Source organism: Gasterosteus aculeatus, chromosome 5 (genome assembly GCF_964276395.1).
Source record: "Gasterosteus aculeatus chromosome 5, fGasAcu3.hap1.1, whole genome shotgun sequence".
Classification (NCBI taxonomy): domain Eukaryota; kingdom Metazoa; phylum Chordata; class Actinopteri; order Perciformes; family Gasterosteidae; genus Gasterosteus; species Gasterosteus aculeatus.
The window spans coordinates 1,055,408-1,082,990 of NC_135692.1; the positions used below are offsets into that span (position 1 = coordinate 1,055,408).

The 27,583-nt window shown below is 44.9% G+C and overlaps 1 protein-coding gene across 3 annotated transcripts in view; it reads left to right on the forward strand.

Annotated features, from left to right (window-relative positions):
- The first annotated feature begins 239 nt into the window (after positions 1–239).
- dnah9 (dynein, axonemal, heavy chain 9) overlaps positions 240–27,583 on the forward strand; it is a 98,398-nt gene continuing 71,054 nt past the window's right edge. For 2 of the 3 annotated variants that reach the window (XM_040177371.2, XM_078103212.1), the window contains exons 1-31: positions 240–645; positions 1,677–2,086; positions 3,177–3,307; positions 3,424–3,635; positions 3,886–4,119; positions 4,290–4,457; positions 4,838–4,954; positions 5,036–5,186; positions 5,452–5,566; positions 5,727–5,795; positions 7,418–7,544; positions 7,899–8,048; positions 8,910–9,018; positions 9,938–10,179; positions 10,292–10,427; positions 13,459–13,655; positions 13,760–14,016; positions 14,220–14,381; positions 14,746–14,968; positions 15,145–15,311; positions 16,073–16,216; positions 16,388–16,547; positions 17,739–17,894; positions 19,211–19,343; positions 19,438–19,715; positions 20,011–20,141; positions 20,254–20,380; positions 20,856–21,008; positions 21,400–21,525; positions 24,905–25,144; positions 25,357–25,517. In XM_040177371.2, coding sequence (XP_040033305.2) covers positions 295–645; positions 1,677–2,086; positions 3,177–3,307; positions 3,424–3,635; positions 3,886–4,119; positions 4,290–4,457; positions 4,838–4,954; positions 5,036–5,186; positions 5,452–5,566; positions 5,727–5,795; positions 7,418–7,544; positions 7,899–8,048; positions 8,910–9,018; positions 9,938–10,179; positions 10,292–10,427; positions 13,459–13,655; positions 13,760–14,016; positions 14,220–14,381; positions 14,746–14,968; positions 15,145–15,311; positions 16,073–16,216; positions 16,388–16,547; positions 17,739–17,894; positions 19,211–19,343; positions 19,438–19,715; positions 20,011–20,141; positions 20,254–20,380; positions 20,856–21,008; positions 21,400–21,525; positions 24,905–25,144; positions 25,357–25,517 — 5,537 coding nt within the window. In that variant the 5' untranslated portion in view covers positions 240–294. Of the gene's footprint in view, positions 646–1,676; positions 2,087–3,176; positions 3,308–3,423; positions 3,636–3,885; positions 4,120–4,289; positions 4,458–4,837; positions 4,955–5,035; positions 5,187–5,451; positions 5,567–5,726; positions 5,819–7,417; positions 7,545–7,898; positions 8,049–8,909; positions 9,019–9,937; positions 10,180–10,291; positions 10,428–13,458; positions 13,656–13,759; positions 14,017–14,219; positions 14,382–14,745; positions 14,969–15,144; positions 15,312–16,072; positions 16,217–16,387; positions 16,548–17,738; positions 17,895–19,210; positions 19,344–19,437; positions 19,716–20,010; positions 20,142–20,253; positions 20,381–20,855; positions 21,009–21,399; positions 21,526–24,904; positions 25,145–25,356; positions 25,518–27,583 lie in introns of those variants that run through there. The other variant, XM_078103213.1, reaches the window with a different exon arrangement.

A 27,583-nucleotide genomic window follows, 5' to 3' on the forward strand; every position in this document is an offset into this window, starting at 1 on the left:
ATCACCGGGGGACATTTATTCAAATAAGATTAGACAGTATGAGGACGCAGCTCTACATCTCACTGTAATGGGAACATAATGGCTGAAATCAACATCCCCCTGACAGTCAAACAAAAGACTGCAGGGGGACAGTGGGTGTCAGACTGGAGGATGCCCTCGTCCCGGGTCAGCTCCTGGTCGCTCACGTCCCCTAAGCAACCGGCTGATTAATGCAAACACTGCGTTACTATGGAGGCAGAGACACAATCAGTTCAGCCTGCACACTGACCCGGGACAGCAAAGCAACCTGCAGACATGGAGGAGTCCCCTGCCGAGGACTCGAGACTGGACTTCATAGCGGAGTATGTGCTGCGGACTCTGAAACTGAAAGAGGACAAATGGCAGAAGTGCGTGTCCATCGAGGACAACCGGCAGGTGCTGCAGGAGTTCCTGGAGCGAGCCGAGCAGAGCACTCTGGTGGTGTCTGAGACGGCGTCCGGGCTGCTGCAGCCAGCCGCCGTCTTCCCCGCCAGCTCCAGCAACAAGGCGGTGTACTTTGTCAAACCCAGCAGGACAGCACTGCGGCAGGACTCCATGAGGGAGGACCTGTTGTACGGGACCTTGTCTCACGCTCCACTGCATCAGTTTTCTGCTCTAGTTGAGGAGGTAAGCAGCAGGGCACCGTGTTAATTATTGCTGGATGCAAAGAGTCTCTGAGGACTTACTCATACTTACTACTCACCCACAGCCACAGGTGGAAAGAGTACTGAAAATATGTACTCAAGTATGTAGAACATTTACAGGCAGTTTTACGGTGGCCGACACGTGCAAACGGCAAAACAAATCCACAGTAAAAAGTTCACTCAAAACACAACGGAAGTTCACCAGAGGGGGTCTGGACCTGTGGGAGATCGATCACAGTAACGACGGAGAAGAAAGTTAATGTCCTTTATGACTTTTTCAAACTCTTGGCCGTAATCATGATCATCATTCTTTCTTTGCATAACTTTCTTTCTCAAATTCTCAGTCCTCTTCACACGCTGTGTGTTTTACCTCCAGGAACATTTGCCTGCAGCAGCAGCAGCGAGTTGGCCTCTGCTTATATTACGTCTTAGAATAATTGGATCTGACAGCCAATAAGGATTTGCATTGAAAAAAAAAAAATCTGACGGTTTGAATATTATTTTAAATTGTGGGCACTCAATAGTGACTTTTGATTTTAAAAGTAGCAAAGTAGATCGATCACATGGTGTAAATTGTTCTCAAGTAGGAGTAAAATTACACACTTTAATAAAACTCCTAAAAGTACAAGTACCCAAGAAATCTACTTAATTACAGTAAGGTGAGTATTTATAATTCGTTACTTCCACCCTGCCCGTAGCTGAATTAGCCGTGACCCCTCTGATGATTGTATGAGGCCTAAAGTGGTGGAATGGTCTTTTATACTTTACACCACTTCACTACATCTCAGACAGCACATTATTGAGCGTTAGAATAAGTGTGTACATGTACGCACTGTGATACATTAACAGGCCATATTCTGATGATTACACAGATTTTGCATTGTGGTTTTTACTATAGTTTTATAAACTAATAGTTTGTAACTTTTACTTTAATTCTCTTGGGTATTCTTAGATAACCTTTACTGAAGTGATGTGCACACTTTATACTCCACTTATTTCCGTTCACTCGTCCAGGTCGTGGCCCCACTTTTGTCCAATAGTAGGAACCACTCGGAATGGCCCCAGGTTGTGTCTCAGGACGTCCGACGCCACGTCCACTCGCTGCAGACCAACGTGTTTGTGGTGTCAGGCCGAGTCCAGGGCCACACGCTGCTGCCTCCCCCTGCAGGCTCCGACAGCGTGGAGACAGAAGAAAGGCAAAGAAGCACAAGGGACACGAATGGTCACGGAGACGCATCACTTCATCCCACATCGAAAGTCGAGAGGGGGGAAGTAACAGATAAGAGCATCATCCACTCGGTGGAGTCGGCAGTGATTGGATGGAGCCATCAGATCCGCGCCGTCCTGGAGAAGGACTCCTCCGAGGCTTTGCTGGAGGGCAGGAACCCGACACCGCACACGGAGCTGCTCTTCTGGAAGAACAGGTCAGTCCTCCTCTTTGGATTCTCCACGCAGACTGAGTGTTTTGGGCTGAGAGAGATGATGCATTGGAGATACTCTCTGAACGCGCTGTGAGGCCCCCGAATGAATTATCATTCATGTACAACAAACACTACACATAAAGAAATACATTTCACTCGTAATATGTGTGAACCCTTTGAATGACCTGGAGGAGGAAGGCATAATACAGTCCCTCAAATAATGGAAATGCATTAACACAAATACGCTGTGTGTGTTTTTTTACTGGATGAAGTAATCATTTAATTCACAGAAACTGCTACTAAATGTTTTTGATGTTTCACACTGTTGCCATATTTTATTATAACAGCTAATTGTTAATCTGTGTTACTGGGATAACTCAACTGTGAAACCTCCCGGTGATAATAATAATAATAATCTTATTGTCTGGAATTATAAAAAAATAATTCCAGAAAAATATATTTTTGACAAACCAGAGTAAGCAGACCAAACATTTACTGGAAATAAATGTAAAATATCCACTGACCTCTGTCTGCCAGATGATTTGACTGCCGACTATAAAGTGTAATAATATGTAATATGTATACACTTAGATCCTGACAGACCCCGTTCACATGTCAGGAATAATCAGTGATTATAAATAACAAAGGAGCTTCCTGCTTTGGTGCCGTTATGGAGATGCTCTTATCGGCCCTGCTGCTGTACGACAGATATTTTGTCAGCTCTGAGGGACGGATCCTAAAGGCCGCTGTAACAAGGGGCCCATCAATATTTTGGAAAAAGCACAAATAACATTGAGTTGGTGAAGACATCAAAAAGTTAAAAACTCTCTAAACGATACTGAAGGTATGGACTAATGTTGAAGGAAACCTGATGGGCAGAGACTCAGTGTGAAAATGATATTGGATTTGGAGCCCCGACATGAGACCTGTTCATGCATGGGGGGGGGGGCATCCTGACAGTAGGTGTCCCAGGCCGAAGAAGGTTAAGCACATAGGAAAGACTTTCCCTACGAACTGCTGGACATTAGGGTGTCACTACACAACCCAGTGAGCTTCTACAAGTGTGACTGCATCATGTGTTTTGCCCTTGAAGATATGCAGACCTGGAGTGCATCCACTCCCAGCTCAAAGCCTCCAAGGTGGAGGCGATGGCGATGCTGTTGGAGGCTGTGGAGAGCAGCTATGCCCCCGCTTTTATTAACATGCAACAGGATGTGCTAGCAGGTAACAACACCATTTATGCACCCGACTCATTTCTGACGTGCAGCACATGTTTGGTTATTTACTTTTAAGTAGTATGGTGGACTTTCATTGACTGTAATCACTTCTCCACTCTTCAGCAATGGAGGAGGCAAAGGACATCTGCACCTACCTGAGGCCCCTGCAGCGTCTGTTTGAGGACATGGAGGACGCACAGTTTCCCGATGTGAGGCGTCATATCGGGCCTCTGATGCACACGGTCTGCCTGGTCTGGGCCAACTCCAGATACTACAACACGCCAGCACGCCTCCTGGTTCTGCTGCAGGAAACCTCAAACCTCCTCATACAGCAGGTCCATTGCGTTCTCAATCAATTTCAACAGCTTGTTACCCTTTATTTCTATTTCTTGTGTTAGCATCTTTGCTGCTAAGTAGTCATGGATGGGGTTTCTGAACATCACCTGTCAGCACGGGGCGGGTGGTACAGACATTTACTTTTGTGGGTCGAGCTTTTCTTCACTCTTATAAGCTATAGAGTTTCACAAAGTTTAAAAATCGGGAGCCCCAACTGACCTCACTAACCTTACTGCTCCCCAACACCAGGCCCGGGTGTATTTAGTCCAAGAGGAGGTTCTGAGAGGAGAAATTCTAGAAAGTCTCCTGAAGGTGCAGACCAGCTTGGAGATCCTGCAGCTCTTCAGAAGCACTTATGAGGACCGGAGGGCCAATCTAAGCCAGTACCAGAGGAACGGGGTGTTTGTGAGGCCTTGGGACTTTTCCCCACTGTTGGCCTTCTCCGGACTTGAGCGCTTTATCAATAGAATCAGAACCATTGAGGTGAGTATGAAAGCATTATGCCTTCCTCAAAAGCTGGAGAATAGTTACAGTATATCATATTTGGTACAGTGTGAGGATAGAAATGGCAAAGCTAGGCTGAGGTAAAACGTCAGACCTTTCATTAAATTCCTACTGCAGTTCAGCTCCATCAGCCTCCATTTTCCCCACAGGACATCCTGTTGACTGCCGTCGACCTGCTGAAGCTCGACAAATTGGGGATTGGGGGCGTGCGAGGCCCAGGACTCAGTCAGCAGGTCCAGTTGCTGCACCAAGAGTTTTTAGAAACGTATCAAATGTTCACAAAGAAGTCCAACGACTGCTTGGACGTCAACAACAGGGTGAGGAACGTCGGATCATGGCGGCTTTGTTCAGCTGCCTGCTCGGTTTTTGTTTTGTCAACCAACGTTTGCAGTCAGTGCATCTTTACAAAGGTTATTTTTAAATATGAGGAACAGGCAAGTCGTTCTTTTGTTTTACCCAGCGCCTGGTTCCACCAGCGCTTGTGGATCCAACTGTGTCTCTGCCTAAATGGGATGACGTTTTTTTCAGTGCAATCTAGTTGCTTTAGCAAGATGTTCCTGACTGTCCAGCAGGAGAAGCAATGACCCCATCGTGTACGACCCAGCCAGTGCTCTGTGCTTGATGGCTCTGAGTGAGCGAGATGTGAACAGGACTTGGTGTTTTGTCTGCCGGTCTAGCTGAGCTATCTGCCCTGCAGGAGTATGAAGAAGATGTGAGGGAGTTCAAACTTAAGGTGGACGACACAGACCGACAACTAGGAGCCATCTTCTGTCAGGCCTTTGACGACGCCCCCGAGCTGGAACACGCCTTCAAGGTCCGAGAACTTAAACTCTCTTTGCTTCTCTCACATACATGCAGACATATTTATTGAAAGCCTTTCATCTGACGCCTGCAGGTTCTGGATATGTTTGGGGGCTTGCTGGAGCGACGCCTAGTAGCCGCAGCAGCGCTGGACAGATACCCGCTCCTTGTCTCCATGTTTGACAAAGAGCTGGACTGCTGTAAACACCTGTACAACAAGCAGGTCCAAACAGCGGAGGAGCTGGGTGAGAACAATACTTCACAGAGCTTCTATACAGGGCGCTTGGGCATGTCATACAACGTTAGACATACATAGATACCTTTTGTCTATTTCCTTTTTTTTGGTATTTTTTCCATTCACTGTTTGGGGTGGGGTCACAAAAACTACCTTTGAGTGGAAGGGGGCGGGGCAATGTGATGGCCTACACGTACGTATCTGTAACTTGACTGGGAACGCTTCATGTCACTGACTTTGTATTAACGGTTCCCACTGATGGTTGACCTGCCCAGGATGGAGCCCAGTGAATAAGAACATGCCAGCAGTAGCGGGGGGACTGAGATGGGCCAAGGAGCTCCAGCAGCGCATCCAGGTCCCCTTCTCCAAGATGAGACACCTGTCTCCCCCGTACGTCTCCTCCTTTTCTCCCACACAGCAGATTAAAGACTTTTGTTGTGTTTCCAGTGAATGAATGAATTGCTCTGCGTGGTGCTTTAAAGCTCTCGTTAAAACAATGTGATGAAGTATTAACTAATAAATCCTTTTGCATGGGCTGAACACTGTGCAGCTTGCTGGAGTCTACAGACGGAGCCAGAGTCATCGCCAAGTACGAGGAAATGATGCAACTGCTGGACAGGTGTGTGTGGATCTTCTCTCAGGGTATTTCACATAATCTTACCGTTCTTCAATATATGTGTTACTGAATAAAATAATAGACAGAAAGATTAAACAGAATAAACACTGACAGAATATTCTGGACTGTAATTATCATAAAAGCCAACAGGATTCAGATTTTGTCTCTTTTTTGACCCTGTTAATTTACAGCTGGGCTGTTTTGATAATGAAACGAGTATTTGTGGTTGAAAATCTTCCTGAGAGAAATGTAAAAGATGTGTGTGTAACAAGTGTGTTATCGGTGAAGATTAGAATTGTCGGGGATCACTGGCCTTTGCCACCCAAGCAGGACCCCCCAGGTTGAAGAGGCATTGCATTCAACAATGAGTAGCAGAAAACATCTGTTCAAATTAACAAAGGCTAATGGTGAGCTAATCAATAAAGCAAGTATGCTAAGTGCCGAGGTCTTTTATGGCTGCACTCATAGATGCAATTCTAACAGTCCTTTCCCCGCTTTGGTCCTTTGACAACTCTGAGGTGTCTTTTGGGTGCATTTGAATGTCATTGGCTTCTCCTTCAAACATGTCTCCTCCTGGATTGTCCCCTTCACATCCAGGTGTGAAGCTGCTGCTGCAATCTGAGACATTCTCTGTCCTCTCTGTCCCTCACATTCCAATGCATTCAATGTAAATACATACGGCTTCATGCCTCAATGAGTGAATTTAACAAAGCATTGCATAGTTTGTCTTCATCTTATAACTAGCACACCTTAATTGATGTGGTCCAACACTCAAGACATTTGCCTCACTTGGCTGTCTTGTGTCCAGTTGCAGTTTACTACCTGACAGGAGAGAAAACTCCCAATTGGGGGAAATCCATAGGACGGCAATAGCATCCGTCCCCAGGTTTTAACGTTACATTGTGGCAGAATGTTAATGTGTAAAGTGTTTATATGACTCACGTGACTATAAATTGTTATTTGATTGTATTGAATTCACTTCATCTAACATACAAATGCAATAACTACTATCTAACATCACACAAACTTCTAACACTAAACATTACTACATGTATTATAATTGTATCCACCATTGGGTGAGCTCTTCTACTTAAATCCCAACACATTCTAGTCAGGAACAGTGAATCATCGCCATGACCCACGCGTTTGATTGCCTCTGCGTCTGCGGTGCCCCTATCAGGAGATGAAGCTCACAGCAGAAATCCAATAAGGAGCCACAGCGCGCACAGTTCTCATCATAATCGTGGCTATTTACAGATGGATGTATGGTACCGAGCCCTGACATATTGTCTGTTCCCAGAGACGAATCACTGTTCATCCTCATACCCCCCCCCCCCCCACCTATCTAACCCTGCTTCCCCACCTTATGGACAAGTCACACCCACCTCCAACCTAAGGGATTGGGGAAATGTCTCAATTGTATGCCCTCCAGATGCACTTTTATTTTATTTATTTTGATTCCACATTGTGAACCTTTTATCACACCTGTGCCTACTGAAATTACAGTCCCAGTTATTTAGTTTATACCGTGGTGGGAAAAAGTTACAAATATTTCTAAATAAACAACAGATGATATTTAGTTTGATTGTCATTGCAGATTGTGTTCCCTGGGTTTTTTATTCCAGATACTCCACTGGCCTCTATAAGGCATGGACGGCGTCGGTGGGGGAGAGTTCCCGGTTCAACCTCAGCCTTCCATTAATCAGCAGGGACCCGGACACTCAACTGATCTCCGTCAACTTCAATCCACAGGTCTGAAGAATTAGAACTGATCCACAGGCTTCTTGTTTCAATAACAGGACAGGTTTTTATTTATTAGTTTTGTGATGAATCATGATATGTCCTACAGCTGCAAAAGAGACTACATCTTTAAATAAAGTTAATTGTCAGTCTCTTTAAATAGTTGTGTTATTATATACATTTATAGGACAGTAAGGTGGGAAATCCATCTGACTCGTAGAGGAACGTTTTCAGCGGAACTTTCTTTTGTGCGAAATTAAATTATTAAATTAAATATGTTGAATTTTGGCAAACGTTATCAGCTGCCTTGCCTGATGAAAACAGAAAGTCCCAATTGGTTGTAGATGTCTCTCTACCTCTGTCTAGTTGGTGTCTGTGTTGAGGGAAGTGAAGTACTTGGAGGCCACACAAACAGAGGTCGCCATCCCTGAACCTGCGGTGCAGATCTACACCACCAGGGGGCAGCTGTGGCAGTACACGGCTAACCTGGAGCTCGCCGCCGGCCGATACAACAAGGTTGGCTGTTAGGCTGAGATCTGATTGTTGTGCTGCAGCTTCAGCCCTCCGTACACTAAGGCTGCTTCTGTGTGTGTGCAATGTTTATTCTCAGTTTCGCTTTACTCTTGTTTTTTTTTAATCCAATGACCCTGTCGACATTATCCTACTGGAAAAAATGCTTTGTCGAGAGTGTTTTCTATTTATTCCTAATGCTGCCTTCCCACCAAAAGCGAAGCAAATTATTTGTACTGGTAGATTCCATGCAAAGTCAACGCAGACGTGAATTTTCAACAGTAATAAACGGGAACCTCACGCAAAGACTCAGGATCTTCTCCTGCACCCAGACGAGTGGCCTCATGAAATTACTACACTACACCCCTTCTTCTCAATACAGGGCTGCTTGATACCAAAGATGTCAAAATCACAAAATTGGTTACATTTTACACAAATGAAATACGGGTATTACTGTGCATTGTAAAGAGGAGACACATTTGAATGTTGTTCAGAGATTATGCTAATGATGATGTGGATTGTATATGAAATTTAAAGAATTGTTTCATTACTAGAATTCGTGCATTATATAGGCATCTTTTTGTCACGGTTACATCATTTTATTGCTGCCAAAAAGCTCAAGCACAGGTATTGCAGCTGCGTCAACGAGATGATTACATGGCAAAAAAACTTCATTCAACTTCATCACTTCATTACTTCAGGTAGCTTAAAATTCAAGTGTAATTAAGTCGTGGTAACATGTAGAGATACAGAAACAATGACTTTGATGAGGATTGCATCTCATCTTGATGCTTTGGGCTTGAAAAACCACACAGACGTGATATTAAACTGATATTTCTGTAAATTTTCTCTGTTCTCTGGCTGCAGGTGATGAACTCCGTGCTTGGCGTGGAGCATCCTCTGATTCAGGGTCAGCTCAGCGACATCAACGCTCAGCTCAAAAGAGCAGAGGAGAGTCTGACCTGGAACAGCCAAGGTTGGAACCCTGATCAGTATTATATCTTCTGGATCAAACAAATTAGTACGAGACAAGTGTGGCTGTAACGGTACAGTACATAGAAACCATTACCATGTAAGCATGTAAGCAATGCTGAAATACCGTCTGATACATCTGATACACACCTCTCATCAGATCCAATGCTGGAGGGGGGGCGAACGGTTTGGCCGACAGGTGGAGGGGGGGATAATTGTCTGTCTGGTGCTCTTTGACCGCTGTTAGCGCCACATGCACGCTTCTTTAGGGCCGGGCCAGGTTTAGGGGTTGGGGGCGCACCCCTCATATAATGGTGGGGGAAACACCGTTGTATGACATGCATCCTGCATGCAGCTGCGTACAGAATAGGACTGTGATTTTCTGTGAGTTTCCCATGTGTGTGTGGGGTGTTTCGGCATCAGGACCATTGGAACTCAGACTGGCACACACTCCAACCCACCAAAACAGCAACCGATAGGATCGATGACTGTTGGGTTTTTTTCTGGGTGAGTGGGGAGCAGGTCGTCCTCCAATCAGAGGGTTGTCGGTTCCATCCCAGGATCTGCTAACTCGCATGTTGATGTGTCCTTGGGCAAGTCACTTAACCCAACATTGCTCCTGTAGCTGCGACTACATTGTGTGAGTGTTAGTTTAGTTACTGATGGCCGGTGGCTCTGTGTGTGGTGGCTCCTGCCTGTCATCAGTGTATGAATGGGTGTGAATGGGTGAATATGTAGTGTTAAAGCGCTTTGAGTGGTTGGAAGTACAGTCCATTTATCATTTTGCTCCCCTCTTACTACTGCGGACTGTCATTAGTCTTGCCCTGGTTGCATACTCTGACACACATTTCATATTCATCCATTAAAAATGGTCTATTCTTTGGGCCTTTGGTTGACCATTTTCATCATCTATTACCCTCCAGGTGTTTGGCAGTATATTCAGGAGATGCGAGACTCTATCTGTGATCTGGAGAGACGACTCTGGAGGACCAAAGAAAACGTGGAGGAGATCCAAGCCTGCTTGAGGTCCTGGAACAGCCCCATGTTTGACAGAAAGGAGGGGAAAAAAGACGCACTGCTCTGTCTGGACGACAGGGCCGAGAGGCTTAACAGGTTTTACAGTCTGATACGGTCCTCTGGAGAAAAGATCCACTTCCTTCTGAAGGTATTTAAAACAGGTTTCCCCGTAGATTTTCTATGACTCTGTCTTTGCAAATGTCAAACAATGGTGTAGAAATTATGATTTGGTTTAAATGTAAGGATTTTTCATGTCTTAGAGCAACCTGCTGCTGTTCAGATGCGAACCGACCTCTGAGGAGTGGAAAGCCTACGTCGGGTACGTCGACGACATGGTCGTAGATGGATTCTTCAACAGCATTGAGTGCTCTCTCAAGTTCTTCCTGGATAACACGGGTAGGAAGGAGTGTAATAAGCAAACAATACAGAGTAAAACCACAAAAGCACCATTTTGGTGTTGTGGTGTGGTGTTACCTCTGTTGTCTCTAAGCCATAACATGCCGGAAAACAAACATGTAACATCCAAAAAAGACATCAGTATCAGCCAGAACTGACTTGGACAGTTTCCCAGAAGCACATCTTCTGGGATTATAGTGTCATTGTGTGTCAGTTTGTGTTGGCTCTAGACATAGAAAAGATCTGCACGGTTGCTGGGATGAGTTTCAACAGTTTAGATAGGAATTTGTTTCAAGATTTGGTAGATTGTTGCCAGATTCCTACTGTTTCCAGTTCTTCGTCCCTCCTTATTCTTCCTTGTCTCTCCTTGTCTGGGTTCAAAAAGTCCTTTTCTTTTATTCCACTGTGGCTTATATATCGCTGGCCGCACTTGTCTCCATGTCCATAAGTTCAAGACCGTTTACCACAACATTGCTCCCGATGCTGTGACTAGAGTGTGTGAATGTTAGTTCCTGAAGGCCAGGTGTCACTCTGTTACTTCATGTGATCACATATAAATGGTTGTGAATGAGTGACATGAGGTGTTTTAAAAAGTAGAAAAGAGATATACAAGTAGGGTCCATTGTTTTGTAATGTATTATTGAATATATTTATTTGAATTCGTTGATCTGGATGTATTAGTTTGACATTGGTTTAAAATGAAAAAATAACTCAAAGTAGATTCCCTTGACTCCATGTTCTTGCACTTGTTCTTGCCATATTACATTACGCCTGCAAGATTATTAGTCATCATTATTAGTTTGTCTCTCTATGTAGGATTCCCTTTATCCTTAAAATAGATGAAAGGCACAACAGGAATGACGTCTATGTTCTTATAAACGGTCATCTGAGTTTACAGATATAACCTGACAACCTTTACAAAACATCCCTCACTCAAGCTTCGCCTGGGTCAGGGGTCGGCACCTTTACTACCCAAAAAACATTTCACCCGGTTTTCACCAAAAAGAATTTGTCTCGAGCTGCAAAAGCTATTTCACAACTTAAAAATATATAATATCAATAATACAATTACACCCACCAGCCACTTGGTGCACCTTGCTACTAAAAGGTTGGACGCCTTTTGCCCTCAGAACTGCCTTAATTCTTCGTGGCATACTTTTAACAAGGTGCTGGAAACATAGAATCACACAGTTGCAGCAGATTTGTCGGCTGTGCATCTATGATGGGATCGATCTCCCATTCTACCACATCCCAAAGGCGCTCTGTTGGATTGAGATGTGGTGACTGTGCGAATTGTAGTCTCAGTTTCTTATTCTTAGCGGACAGGAGTGTCACCCAGTGTGGTCTTCTGCTGCTGTAACCCCCTATTCTTACCGATACCGATTACAATACAAAGCAGGGCCAAATACAAAAACACCAAAAAACGTATGGCAAGTAGTCTCTTTCATAATAAAATAGGTCCTGCCAGAAACTCCAATTGTGACCCGGTAATATTCTACACGGAAGAGCTTCCTGTCTGGACTCACGGTCGCTTTCCCCAGTTGGAACAGGTGATTGAAGTGATTTCCAATCAGTCCCCCCAAAAAAGCTGGCCTCAGCTGCTCTCAGGTCTGTGAATCACCAGGATGAATTGCCCAGGTGAGCTTCCACCTGGTTTTATAGGCTCTGCCCCTTAACCTGGGTACTAATAGTGAGCCGCTGTTTAACTTGCCTTGCCACATCAATTTTGTACCCCAAAAAATATGCTCTCTAATCATCTCATCACCTTTAGGGTAGCTCAGTCACAAACTGGTCCAAACTTTCACTATGTCATTAAATCTTTTCGTGGAGTTTACATCCTCAAATAGGGTTAGCTTTGGATGTTAAATATGCTTGTACTGTCAGTACTTCTCTTAGTCCTCTATAGCGCTAAAGCTTGGAGCGCCACATGCTGGTAAAACTTTACGTGTTGGGAAGTGTGACCAATCCCGGCCTGTACTGCAGATAGGCGGCCGGGGAATCAAGAGGTCCGGAATTGGTGGTTCTGGTGCCAGGAGACGAGAGGCCGGTATTGGCGAGAAACAAGAGTCAGTTGCAGTGAGCAGGAACAGGAGTTTGCTGCGGCCAAGCGGGTGTATCGAACACACAGCAGGAAACAATCAGGGATACAGAAGACAATCGCAGAGTGCGGAGAAAACAACCAGTGCAGGAAGTGAAGTTAACTCAGGGACACGAGAGGCAGGAAACTACAAGATCCTGGAACAGCCCCATGTTTGACAGAAAGGAGGGGAAAAAAGATGCACTGCTCTGCCTGGACGACAGGGCCGAGAGGCTTAACAGGTTTTACAGTCTGATACGGTCCTCTGGAGAAAAGATCCACTACAGGAAACTACAAAATAAATCACAACATGAACCCACACCATGACATTTACTTAATCCGTCTTTTTTGCTAATCATCTCCAACCTTTTCAGTAAATGCTGTGAGCTTTTTTCTGAAAGTGTCTTAAACTACATGTTTTTTGTGTGCTCGCCACATATAAAGCATACAGGTAAGCCAGAAACTAAATGAACTAAACTCTACGAAATAATTTTTGTAGGATTCGACATCGATATTTTACTGTGGGGGGGTTTGCAAATCATGATTAGCCGCTTGCAGGGAAATGCTATTCAAAGGAGCGTAAGTAATGTGAGGCACATGTCCGTTGACAAAATACTAAAAGGTTTTTTATTTTCAGTGACACATTATCACCTCAAACTCCAAAATAAGAGATGTCTTTTTTTGTTCACTGTATAAAAAATATAATAAAAATAGCCAAATTCCTCTGTCAGACGCTTTCGGTCATATTAAAAAGTTCTCGTCAGAAGTTCTATGTTTTCAGTTCTGGGAAACTGTTTTGGTAAATGTTTTGACACTAAAAAATAAATATATTTAATAAATATTTGGTGCGGTTGTCAAAGTAACACAGTCATTTTAGCCATGAGAAATCCATATGTCTTATTGTAGTTGTGGTTCCACTGCAGCTTCAAATGTTTTCAAATCCTTTGTGTCCAGATCAGAAAGCTGTTGCAGCACCTCTATTTGAAGCTCAACTGGATCTGAAGGTTCCTAATATGGCGTTCACTCCATCTCTGGAGTTTGGGGCAGCAGATGGTTTCTTTGAGCTGGTGGAGAGCCTCATCAATGATGTGTTCAGAATGTCCTCACTGGTGCCACGGCTTGCCCAGCATAGTCCCTTCCTACACTACCAGGTACTGATGCTCGGATTCCCCTTCATCATCTAGAAAGTCAGTGTCTGAAATGCAGTTCACTTCCATCAACATGCCACAAGTAAATGATGAAACCTTCCCCTCAGGCTGACATGGAGAACATGGCTGACTTGGCTGACATGCGTCACCTCCTAATGGACCGCGTGCGGGGCGTCATAACAACTTGCTGCGAGTTTCGTAACTCTCTGGAGCACTACAGCTACCTGTATGTGGATGACAGGAAGGAGTTCATGCATCAGTTCCTTCTGTACGGCCACATGGTCACCAACCAGAAGGTTTCTGGTGAAAACGGCGTCCCTGCGAGCCGACCAACTCTGGAAAACTTTAGAGAGCAGGTGGACAGGTGGGTATTGGTTGAGTGGGGAGTGGCTAGTAGTTTGTGAGGTCATTTTTCTGGTAATCCCTATATAAAGTTGTTTTAGGTTTTGCAATTAGTCATTTTGTTTCTGACTTTTTAAGTTTAGGTTAAAGGACCGTCAAAATAAACATAGGGTTAGGTTGAGCTTCCCCTTTTATGACTGAAGCTGTTTTGTCTGCATACTACAGGTATGAGGAGATATACGAGGAGGTGCAGGGTCTGGAGCCGGGGCATGTTTTCCTCGGCTGGATGAGAGTGGATGGCCGTAGAATGAAGAGCGCCTTGCTCAACATCATCAAAAAGTGGAGCTTAATGTTCAAACAGCACCTCGTTGACCATGTAACCAACAGGTGAAGAGCAATTCTATGAGAAACAAAAGGCTAACACTTGGTTAAAAGCAGATATACTCAATGATATCTGAATCATGTTTGACTGTTTGCTTCCACAGCACATTTCTGTGCCTGTTTGTATTTTCTCTTTTTGCAGGCTTTAGTCAAAGTGCTGTGCATGTTTTTTTATATTTGTATAACTTGCCACTACATGATAATGGTAAAATATGTCTGTATATTCTCAACAAAGGAGCCAGCTAGCTGCGAGACAATTGTAGTTTATAAGCACAGGTGTAGGCCAGCTTCAGTGACTAACCCCTCAGATTACATTATATAGACATTACATTTGTGCCTTAATAGTCTGATTATTTTCATCTCTCACCAGTCTGTTGGATTTGGAGGAGTTCATTTGTGTGGCAAAGGCTGGTCTGGGCCAGCAGGTGGAGGAGGGTGACTACAATGGACTGGTCAGGGTCCTGGGTCACCTGGTGGCTGTTAAGGGAAGACAAAACACTACAGATGTCATGTTTGAGCCCCTTCAGCAAACTATTGCTCTACTAAAGGTTTACGAACAGGAACTGCCTGATGAGGTGTTCAAACAGCTGGCGGTAAGGACTGATGTTCAGTCACTCGTTACATCATTTTTACCAGCACACATTCTCTCTTCCATTGTATTTTGGTTGAAACAGCCATTTCTTACTGTTTTTTGTGTCTTCCTCCTGGCTATGCGTCATCTGTCCCTCCTACTCTTTATTTCCCTCTGTACCTGTCTATTAATCTGCAGGAGCTGCCAGAAAAGTGGGATAATGTGAAAAAGCAGGCTGTGTTAGTGAAACAGCAGGTGGCGCCTTTGCAGGCCATTGAGGTGGCCAGCCTGCGTCGCAGGTGTGCTTCATTCGATGTGGAGCAACACACTTACAGGGATCATTTTCGCAAGAGTGGGCCCTTCAGGTACAATCAATTTACTTACTCGGATTTAAGTGTATATTAATGTATAATATATTGAAATGAAGCAACTATGGCTCTGTAGTAAAGATCGGCGGTTCAATCCACGGCTCCGCTGGCCTGTGTCGATGTGTTCTTGGTCAAGGAAGTTGACCTCAAATTGCTCCAGTAGCTCTGACTACAGTGTGTGAATGTTGTATGCTTGTTGCACAGTGTTGATGAGTTTGGCAGCTGTGCTGTGCTATCAGTGTGTGAATCGTGACATGTTGTGCTAAAGAGTTATGAGGGGTTGGAGGACTTGAAAAGAGATACAAATAAAGTCCAATCATCATTTACCGTTTTCATAAGGAGTAGTTATGTGCGCTGTCCTGAGGGATGAAACGCTGCGGAGGAGACGGATGGATGCGTATTTGTTTTTCATGGGGAACCGTCTGTATATATTTATATATGTTATATTGAGGCACTCACATCCAAAAAGGCTAATTGATTTTTAACTTGAAGAAAATGGATTCATTTACAGAGATGCTTGAATGCAATGTCTTATTGTCAGATTAGTTATGTGTGTAATTGGTCTCTTAATAACCTGGTGATTATTTTTCCATCAATGCCATGGAGATCATCGTTAATCTTCACAGTGCGCAGTTAGCGCTGGAGTCTGGTAATGCAGCCAAGTCAGGCTTGGCAATCTGGATCCTTTCATTCCCTATAAACAGCTTCATTTATACGGTGTGTGTGTGTGTGTGTGTGTGTGTGTGTGATTGGTCCAGGTTTGACGACGCAAATCCCCACCAGATGTTGGATGTCTTCCACCGGCAGATCCAGGAGAGGGAGGCGGCTATGGCCTCCCTGGTGGAGTCTGCCGGCCTATTCGAGGTCACCGTCTCTGGGTACAAACAGCTCGGACAATGCAGGTAAAGCCCAAAACTGCAAGGACAAAATTACATTACATTACGGTAGAAAATACCACAAGCCTTTGCCAAATCCCAAACCAAAGAGTCATTAAAGCTGAGATGCTCCATTACATTCACAGTCAGTTTTTATGCTAGAGCAATTCCCCCTGTCCACTCTTCTCCATTCCCTAGGCGTGAGGTCGGCCTGCTGAAGGAGCTCTGGGACATGGTCACCGTGGTGGAATCCAGCATGGCGGCATGGAGGATGACCCCATGGAGAGACATCCAAGTGGAGGACATGGAGCTAGAGTGCAAAAGCTTTTCTAAAGATATCCGAGGGCTGGATAAAGAGGTGAGGCAAGAGATCGTGGAAGGGGATGAGGATCAGCATATCTAAAAAGTACATTGGCGCAGGTGGATCAGGCCAACCAACCTCCACATGTTGAAGACGTGTGCTGTTGTCTGTATCAAACGAATCTGCTCACATGTTGCTATAACCTGCAACATTTTATTGCCTCAACAGTAGTAACATAGCATTATTTACAGCAAAGAAGTGCATCATTCATTAACTACATTTGTTTAAAGCACTGCTCATGATAGAAGATCATGTGGAAGTCTTTCAGCACTATGCAAGATTGATTATTACCCTGTGCTAGAGCTGTCAACATTAACGCATTAATCTATGCGATCAATGCAACAAAATATTTTAACCTAGTTACCATTCGTTTGTTTACTGGACCGCGGAAACGAAACGGCCGCTAGCTGCAGTCAGTTACATCAAGATGGAGAGAGCTTTTTGCAAGTAAAACAAACCGTGGTGCGACATACAGCAGAGAACTGTGCAGAGGAATAACTAGAAACAAAATGCTTTTGTCCACCTCCCTCTAAAATCAACGGTTTGAGAAGTAACTTGTATTTCTCCAGCAACAGATCTGTCCCACTAATCATTGAAAGCTGCATTTGTGCTCTGCCAGAACGTGAAGTGTTGCAAAGAGGCCTCGGCCTAGCAAACAGCCAATTGGTTGTGAAGTGCCGTGCTCAAAGGCCGGGAGTTTGTGCGAGAAATAAGAGCTACAGGCTACAGGCCCCTGAGCAAGTCTGGGAGGCACTACTGTAAATGTCTGCAAACACATGAACAACTAGTGTTTCCCTTTGAGGTGGGTGGTGACAGACGAACACCAACATTTTCTGAAGCGCGCTCTCTGTCCGCTGGTGGGAGTGGACTCACCTGTGTGTGCGCATGTGTGTCCGTGTTGCCCACCAATCAGGGCAGAACTTCTCCATGCGCGTTACAAAGAATGGAGGAGCGACCGTGTAGAAACAGAAACCAACCAAGATAAATGACGTTTAATAAAAGAACAGGGTATAGACGTGTTCTATTGGAAAGGTAACCTTAAATTACTTCTGTAATCTGGGGCTCTCTTGGGGGGAGGAGGGGGTTGCTGTTATCCCCCCCGATATAATGGTAGGGGACTTGATTGGAATGAACATATCTTAGGCTGCAGCTCCATGGTGTAGTGGTCCTGGTCTTTGTATCTGACAGGTTCGGTCGTGGGATGCCTTCACCGGTTTGGACTGCAGGGTAAAGAACCTGCTCACCTCCCTGCGGTCCGTAGCAGAACTCCAGAACCCGGCTATGCGAGACAGACACTGGCATCAGCTGATGGCTGCCACTGGAACCCGCTTCACCATGGACCAGGTATTCAATGTAATTCTGAAATAAGCAACAACATACTGCATATATTGTTCAGTGTTAATGGGCAAGACATTTGCTACAGTTTTTTTAGATAAGAGGAGATCAGATAATTGTGGTTTGTACTGTTCGTAGTCATCAAGCTATTTGATTGAATTTTTTTATAAATGTACAATTATTAATGTTATACATTGTTCATGTGTCACAAGCTGCTGTGTCGTGTGTTGTGGGTTATTAATTGTTGTTATAAAGTTATAACCATGACTCAATCTCAACACACGTAAGACAAGTGGCTCCACCGCTGGCTGCCCCTCCATGACGTGTTGATAAAACATGTGACGCCTGCTGAAGGCGTGACACCGGTATGAACAGTACGAGAAGAATTCATACCGGTACATCGCACAGCCCTACTGCACAGTTGTATTATCAGCTGTGTTCATCCAGTCTGATACAATTCCTGTAGTAACAATATACTTTTGTATATGCTCGGTCCAAACGTGTTTCTATTTTTGGCCTCATACGCGACAGGTATAGCATGGTTCCATTTTTACCAGCGGGTTCCTCCCCAGCTTTTTGAACACAGGACATTAATATTGGTATCAGCGTAGATATGAATGAAATGGTGCCATCATAGCAGTATTTATACACGGCTATTTGGGCCTATTGTCCGTATCTGACCAGATGACTACTATTTCTTCCAACAAGTATGAGCAATTGTAGAGCCCTAAAGCTATGTGGGATGGGTACAGGAAAGATCCACCCTCGGGCTCCGCCAGCATGTAGCCAATTTCTGGCGAGGACGATCGGCAAGAGCTTGTGCACCCGAGGCCACGTCTCCCCTGCGATGCCGCTGGACAGCCCCGTCTCCTCGCACTCAGTTCTTGCAGCCAGCAAAGCAGTAGCAGCGAGTGCACGCTCTGCTCTTACTGCAGCAAGACTGCTGACTGAGCGAGACTACGTGACAACACCTGTCTGCGATGCTTCAGGCTGTTCGTTACTACAGTAGCTAGAGAATGAACCGTGCTTAAAGAGTTACAACACCAGAGAAGTCGCCAGCTTTGTCGATTATTAGCTTTTTTGCAGTGCCTTCTGGGACTTTTAGTATCAGTATAACAGCTCCTTGCAGGCAGTGGATGTCATTGCTGCAACAGCTGTCTGTGCTTATAGAGGATGCACGGTGAGCAGCACTGCAGTTAGATCTGAAAGGATGCTTTCTACAACTTCACATTAATCAGACGATGTTCCCTGAATAAAAAACTTAAAAGAACATTCACGTTAATGAGCCCGCGCAACTGACCTGAAGTGTCTGTTTCTCTGAGCAGGAGACCACGCTTGACGACTTGCTGCAGCTAAACCTGCACTGCTTTGAGGAGGAGGTGAGGAGGATTGTGGACAAGGCTGTGAAAGAGATGGGAATGGAAAAAGTCCTCTCTGAGCTCAACTCCACATGGACAGGTACAGGAAGTACTAAACTCTTCTTATGTCTTTGGAGATCCTGGCATCAGGAGGTTCTGCCCGAAGACTGACAAAGTTTCTTGATCCCGGTCAGGTATGCAGTTCCAGTATGAGCCCCACCACCGGACCCAGGTGCCTCTGGTGCGCTCAGACCAGGAGCTGATTGACACGCTGGAAGACAACCAGGTGCAGCTACAGAACCTCATGTCATCCAAGTACATCGGCCACTTCCTGGATGAAGTGTCATCATGGCAGATCAAGCTTTCTGTGGCCGACTCGGTCATCTCCATCTGGTTTGAGGTGCAGCGAGCATGGACCCACCTGGAAAGCATCTTCATTGGCTCAGACGACATCCGTTCACAGCTGCCAGAGGTTACACACTGATAGAATCACATTTATGCGTGCAGAAATAATTACAGCTCTATCGGTATACATTACATCACTGACAAACCCATAGGAATGCCGACCTTAACTTGCGACCTTATCGTTGCCTATTGAACCCAGAATTAATAATATGTAAATTCCGAGTTCACATCTATGTAATTACGCCCACGGCGTCAGAGTTTTGCTAAAATCCCAGATGTTTGCTATTAAAACTCTGATTCCGCTCTTATTCTTTTGGGAAGCGACATCCCCTGACTGTGCTCCGTCTTGAACTCCTCTGCAGGACTCCAGACGTTTTGAAGGAATTGATGCAGCTTTCAAAGAGCTGGCAAACGGCATGCACCAAACACCCAATGTAGTGGATGCCACCAATATACCTGGCCTGTTTGGTAAACTGGAGGACATCAAGAGCAGGTAAGAGTTCCCTCTTTTCATACTCCTGTACGTTGTCAGTAGCACTCTTTCACTGGGATTATACTTATTTCACTTGGATGCACACACACTGCCTCCGTGTGTTTCTCTGCAGGCTCTCTTTATGTGAAAAAGCTCTGGCAGAATACCTGGACACCAAGCGCCTGGCCTTCCCAAGATTTTACTTCATCTCTTCAGCTGATTTGCTGGACATCCTGTCTAATGGGACCAACCCACACCAGGTGCCTCCACAACTTTGTGCTAGAGGTGTAACAATGCATTTAGTGCTTCAGTCTGTTCCTTGTCAGAATATTTATTTTTTAATTATTTTCACAGCTTTGTCAAACAATGTTTAACTGCAGCATTTCGCTCTTCTGATCAGTGCTATTGACTATTGTGCTATTTGACTGTTGTAGTACGCACAGTGTCCACTAAGAGGCAATATTGCTTCGAGTTTGGCCGCCTGCTCCAACGTCCATCACCAGGACATATTGTCAGGCATTATTAGCATAGAGAAATACATCTTTGTTAAGCTTCTAAACTTCTAAAGTTCCCTAAAGAGGAAGGAATTTAACAGGCATGCTGCAGAACATGAGGGTCACCATTGATTGATTCAAAATAGCTGTGTTGAAATATTATTCATTTGCATGCAGTAATCACCAGTCAGACAGTGAGTTGAGTAAATTGAGCCTGAGCTGAATGTGCCCGTTTGCTCAGGTCCAGAAGCATCTGTCTAAGCTGTTTGACAACATGGCTAAGATGCAATTTGAAGCAGATGAAGAGGGGAATCCTTCTCAGACTGGTCTGGGCATGTACAGCAAAGAAGGAGAATATGTCCCCTTTAATCAGCCCTGTGACTGCACCGGACAGGTAAATCACACCCACCATCATTTATTAATGTCTCTGCAATTGTAGTACCATTCAGTTGAGCTAGATGGTGAATCAATCTACTCTCTTCATTGGACTGCCAACAGTGGTCCTACGGCTGTCTGTAGATGGATGTAATAGATGAGGAGATTCACTTAGCTGCCTTTTTCTGTAATGGAAGAAACTATAGATATAACAATAAATCAGATAAATGAAATTGGGTCTGTCGTTGCCCCTGGGGTTTTGCATATCAAAGCCCATACATTTTCCATTAAATCCCATAGTATTTGCCTGACTCTAATGCTTTTTAATGACCTCATTAAAATCCATTGATAAGAAAGCCTGTTGGTGGTCACGTGACACACGTTGAAAGGTTTTTCTTAATTTTCTTAAGGTGGAGGTGTGGCTGAACCGGGTTCTGGACCGCATGCACTCCACGGTTCGACATGAGATGACTGAAGCAGTGATGGCCTATGAGGACAAACCCAGGGATCAGTGGCTGTTCGACTATCCAGCTCAGGTAAAAATGGGAAAACTTGGGATTTTTCCCAATTAGTCACTTTATCCAACAACTGCTGGATTAGTACCATAATCATGTCGTATTTCAGTACAGTGCACACTCGCACTAAGGCTTTGAATACAGTTTTCACCCACGTTCTGTTGGCGTAGGAAGTGAGAACAAATATGGGTCTATGATAATGAAATGCTCCTGTTTTTCTGTAATATGTAAGTAGGTAAGTATGAATGGTAAAACAGCTACGAGTAGCAGTAGTTATATCAGCAGTACAACCTGATATTCATCTACTATGGCTCCACCCACCCCTCCATCCGATGGTATCAGCTGCTCCTGCTTGGCCAACAAAATAACAGCTGAAAGGAAGAACCTCCACACTCTACAAGATCGAGGAAGCCAAGCAACTCATGGACTTCTGCCCAGTACCAAACAACACAACCAGTGGCCTTGTTGATGATACCACCGCCCCTTCTTCCTAGCCCTCAAGGGCTTCCCTCCTCTGGGAACTCCCAGCACCCTCCACATTCCCACCTCGTTGCCCCGTGGCTCTGTGTGCCCTGTGATCCCTATGGCAGCCATTCCCGAGGGCCCCTCCTACACCAGGACTCGCGCTCTATAGCGCTCTACACCTGCAATGCAACGCGATCCTATCCACCGTTCTCTGAGTCCTCCTCTGCCCACTCCACCAAACCTTCACCTCCATCATCCAGCCGCACTAAACGCTCAGTGCTACCTCCTCGTCCCCTGTTCTTCCCGACCACACTGACAGGCAGGGACTCCATAATCAGGAATATCCCTTTCTTCAACGCAGCCACTCACTGTTTCCCCGGAGCGACAGTCACACTGGTGACCAACTGTCAGGGAATTATAGTTCACTTGGGAATCAATGACACAGCCCTCCAACAGTATGAGTTGATTAAAAAAAATATTTACACATCTTAAAAAGCTGTGGGCTCTTCGTTTTTATTAATGGTTTGACCCCCACACACGCTCATAGATCGCATCGGCACAGCAGGTTCTTCAGTTTCCACACCTGGGAACAGAGACACTAACCTGCAGCACGCTGTAAAAAATCACATTCACAAAACAAAACAACCTCTCCCACATCCGCCACAGTTATCGGCTCCCAGTGCAAATTCATCATCTGCAAACCCACTTCCTTGAGCCTAATCCCGTCTCTGTGAAACCAGCACCGGCCCGAGCTCACTTACCTCGAAACGTCATTGAAACAAACAGCGGGTGAATTCAGCCACCCTCACTACATGACCAACTACATAGCACTTCTTCTCTGTTCAACACCCGGTCGCTAAGCAACAAACGTCTAATCATCAATGAGTTCATCACCAACAAGAACCTTGATATCCTCTATCTCACTAAAACCTGGCAAAAACACCTGGACTACAAATGGACTAAACCAAACCACTCGGAGAATTACAATCACTCCATCCTTATTTAAGCACCTGACATTCAAGCTCTCCGCAATTATCTACCTCACTGGTAAACTTCCCAACCTCCAGGCCTCGTCTGCTCCCTTCACCACAGACCTGGTCAACCCCTTACAACAACACACTGCCAGCCACCTCCACTGCTCCCTCGTTCACACCTGAACTCTGCTGGATGAAATCCCAGAAACGCCGACAAGATTGACTCTGAAAACCGGATTCACGGTACAGACCCTTGGCTTACAAAGATTACATACAGCAATACCAACTGGTTCTCAATACTGCACGCTGCACCTACTCCTCCAGCAACCATTCTGGTTTGGCCAATCCCAAGGTCCCTGTTCTCCACAATATATAAACTTCTCAAACATCTACAACCAACTGGCAACTTCCTGCACACAACCCTGCATCTGTATTCCCCCACTAACCGACTGGTCACTCTCCCTCTACCCCTTCTCCGGCTCCAGTCTAACCAAATCACTTATTGCGATGAAAACCCCAACCTGCCACCTGGACCCCAGCCTTTACACTTTGGTCAGCTTGTCCTCCAGCCCTTCAGCCGCTCCTCTCTGTCAACAACTCCTCCCTGTCTGCTGGAGCCATTTTCCCTGCTGTTAAACTCTCCTCAGTCACACCTATACACCTCAAGAAGCCTGTCCTGGATCCTGACATCTACAACAACTACAGACGCATCTCCAATGTCCATTTCTGTCCAAAATACTGAAATGAACAGTTGGCCACCAACTCAAAACCCACCTGGACTAGAACTAGGCTTCTCACGGCACAAAAATGATGAGTCCGTTGTGACACCTGCCATAAATATCCAAATACCCAATACTTACGATACCAGAATTTGATACAATGTCACAAATACAATACGATACGGGTATATTTATCTATAACAGTAATAAATAAAGTAAACAGCAGTATGGTTCCCTTTTTACCAGCGTTTTCCTGCCCAGCTGTGATTTACAATTGAGGGTATTTAATAAATACTTTTTGCTCTTGGATCTGAACAGCATTCAGGCTCTTTCCTCATAAAATGAGCTGCGTTGACAAAATTTGATATTTCATGGATAGCTGAATAAATTTTGACTTGGGCTAAATCAGATCAGACTTGGGATGTCTCACATGCGATCCCGCGCTGTGAGTGGGTGCAGGGCACAGGATGACAGGGAGCGGAGCAGAGAGTGAGCGCTGATATTTTTTTGCAGATATGTTTGCGGTACTAGAAATATGCAATATCATATCGTTAACACTACGATACCTTTTTAGTATCAGTAGACCATGCACTATTAAGGCCAACCAAGTCTATGGACCATTTCAATCCTCCAATGAATCCTATGAACATTTCTCAGTAAAGTCACAACCTCATCCTCTGCTGACCACTTTATTAATATCCCTATCCTTTATCGGGCGACAGGCTGTTGTCAATGCCCTCTGGAACTGGAATTTTAAATCTGCTTTTAACCTGTGATGCTCCTTAACCATGTTAAGTGCTATAAAAATAAAACACATTATCATTATTATTATTAAAATGTTGTGCCTGTCAGATTCTAGTGTCTGAAAACCATTTAGGTCTAAAGAGCTGTGTTTTAAAAGATGGAGGACAAAAAAACAGCCTATTGACGTTTTTTTTTAAATACCTGCCCATTAATGTGGTGTACCCACACCATATAAAACCTGTGCAGCCATCATGTTTCCTTTGAAGCTGACTTTCCACTCAAAAATAGCCATGTCAGAAAAATGTAAACTCTGCATTAAGTCTAACTTCTCCCAGCTGGAAAGAAGTCTAAAAACATATGAACATAGGTACTGTATAAACATATGTTCCATGTGGCTTTACTCAGTCACACACGGACATAAGGCAACATTAAATACACCAAATCCATCCACAGAAATCCACTGTAATTTTCTACAGAATTCCATTTATTACTTCTCAGGTAGCGTTGACCTGCACTCAGATCTGGTGGACGTTGGACGTCTGCATGGCGTTTGTCCGTCTAGAGGAGGGCTATGACAACGCCATGAAAGAGTACTACAAGAAACAGGTGTCTCAGCTCAACACCCTCATCTCCATGCTGATTGGGCAGCTTTCCCCCGGCGATCGACAGAAGGTCATGACCATCTGCACCATCGATGTCCACGCCAGGGACGTGGTGGCCAAGATGATTGCTCAGAAGGTGAGGGGGGCACAGTGGATAAATCTAGCCAAGAACCTGCACTGATTCTTGTGCAGACCGCATGATTGACGCTGTACTTTTGAGCCAGTGAGTAATGCACTTAATACATTCAAGTAAGGCATGTCTTTACCCTAAAGAGAGGGTGGGGAAGCTCAGATTATTTTTGCCTTTATTGCAATCCTTGGCACTCTCATGCGCTCTCTTTTCATTAGGTGGAGAACTCTCAGGCCTTTGTGTGGCTCTCCCAGCTGAGGCACCGTTGGGATGAGAAGGAGAAGCATTGTTTTGCAAACATTTGCGATGCCCAGTTTCTCTACTCCTACGAATATCTGGGCAACACACCACGATTAGTCATCACTCCTCTAACAGACAGGTACGGAGGTCATTCCTGGTGTCTTAAAACATCATAATTGCTTGTGAACAGATTGATGAGTAAAGCTATGTAATTTAGCAGGCATCTTTATAGCTGCCAACCCTTAATCTTATTGTAACAAAGACAGTCACAGGCAGATTTGATCAGCAACAGACGGCCAACTAAGCCAAAGGAAACCACAAGTTGGATGAAAAAATGGATAACCTTTTAGTGGTTTAAAAATAATTTCCATGAAAGTAGGCAATGAAATATGGATTTGATGGTTGGATACACACTAATGGGCTGAAGCTATATGTCCACAAAAAATCCCTTACCACTTGAAGAATGTAGAGGACATGGAAAGTATGATTTCTGGACAGAAACAATGTAATTTATTCTTGTATCGGTCCGGCTCCTTTCCGTACATATTTGGACTTAATGTTTTATTGCTCTTGTACAATGAGGACTGACAGATATGTGTGATAAGAGAAACACTGACTCAAAGAACAAGCTTGGCTAGATTGATAGATTAAAACTAAGCAGTACATAGAGTGTTTTTGCTATTTGTTCTGTAGACTTTTTGGCAGCACACAAAATGTAATTTTCTTGTTCCTTGTGTTGTTGTGAGGCTTTCTTAGGCTGCTGCAGTTAACAGGGCAGCCAGACATGCCAGCGATTACATCCATACACACTTATCTGGGGTCGGGTCGCGGTGGCAACATTTTCCAGCTCATTCTAGAGGATCCTGAGGCGTTCTCAAGATCCCTGCACCCTATTCTGGGTTTTTCCCAGGTCTCCTACCATCAGGGCAGGGGTGTCTCTCATTTTAGGTCCGGGCCAGATACTGCCCACTTTGATTTCAAGTGGGCCAGACCATTAAAAATCATAGGGGGGGTGCGGCGCGGCTGGTCCGGTCGACGGGGGGGGCGTGTGTGCGTGGTGATCTAGCGGCACTTTATTGGTCAACGACCTGGTAAAGAAAGTGCATCCTTTGCAAAAGAAACACAGCATGTGCTGCCATCCAGACATGAATATAGTTTTGAAGTCCTCTGGTGGAAGCGTGCTCACGTTCTGCCAGTCCGGGCAGTTCTCTGTGAAGAAGTTTCTTCTATTACTGAGCCGTAGCTTGTGTTGGTAGCTCTCCACAAAACAGTATGTCCTCATGCAAACAAACAAAAACCAACAGCAGCACCTCGTCTAGTTGCAATGAGAGAGCTACTTTTTGCTGCTGTGTGTCGGAGGCCATGTCAGCCATACAGTGACTCACCGTGTCGTTTGACAGTGGGATGGTCAGCAGCTTCTGGCACGCAGAATCAACTCCTCCGCTGCCGTCAAATGTTTCTTGCATTGTGCCACACGTCTGGCTTTCAAGGCACATTTGAAGTTGCCAGTCAGCGAGATGACAGATTGTTTGTGCATCTCGAGCCCGTTATCCTTACTTTTAAATTCCACCGGCTTTACCGCAAGCGTTGGACGTTTGGTTTCCATATGGTGCTTTCATTTTGTCGTTGGAGAGCGTTAGTCAGCACTGCACAGACTCGGCTGTCGGGTTCGTTAACAAACTTACTTTAGAAAGTAAAGATTGTATTTACGCAGACTTTTGGGGAGGTTTGGCACCAGTTTCCTCTTAATTTCTCTCTATTTAAATACTTATCCATGACTGTCAGACCTAGATAGCAGCGGTTGAAACTGAACCTCAACCGCTGGCTACAGATAGAAAGCTGAAGTCTGACATTGACAAACAATAAAATAAATTGAAACATTTACGTTCCCCTGCCAGTGTTGCTCAGGTGAAATGCATTCTGGGATAATTGGCTCTCACAAACCAGACAAGTCTGCTCTGATGCATTCTCGGTAATACGGGCGGGGAGTCACATCCGGGTATTATGACGAGAACACATAATGAAAGAGAAAGGGACAAAATCTCTGGTTCTTCAATTTAAAGAAACCAGAGATGAAATCGAACGTTTTTGCGCCCCTCCAGGCGGCGCTTGCGGCCCGATGGGGGGCCGCAGTCTTACGGTTAAAAACCATTGAACTAGAAGATACGAGCGCCTCGTGATGTGAAACGGTGAGGGGGCGCGTGT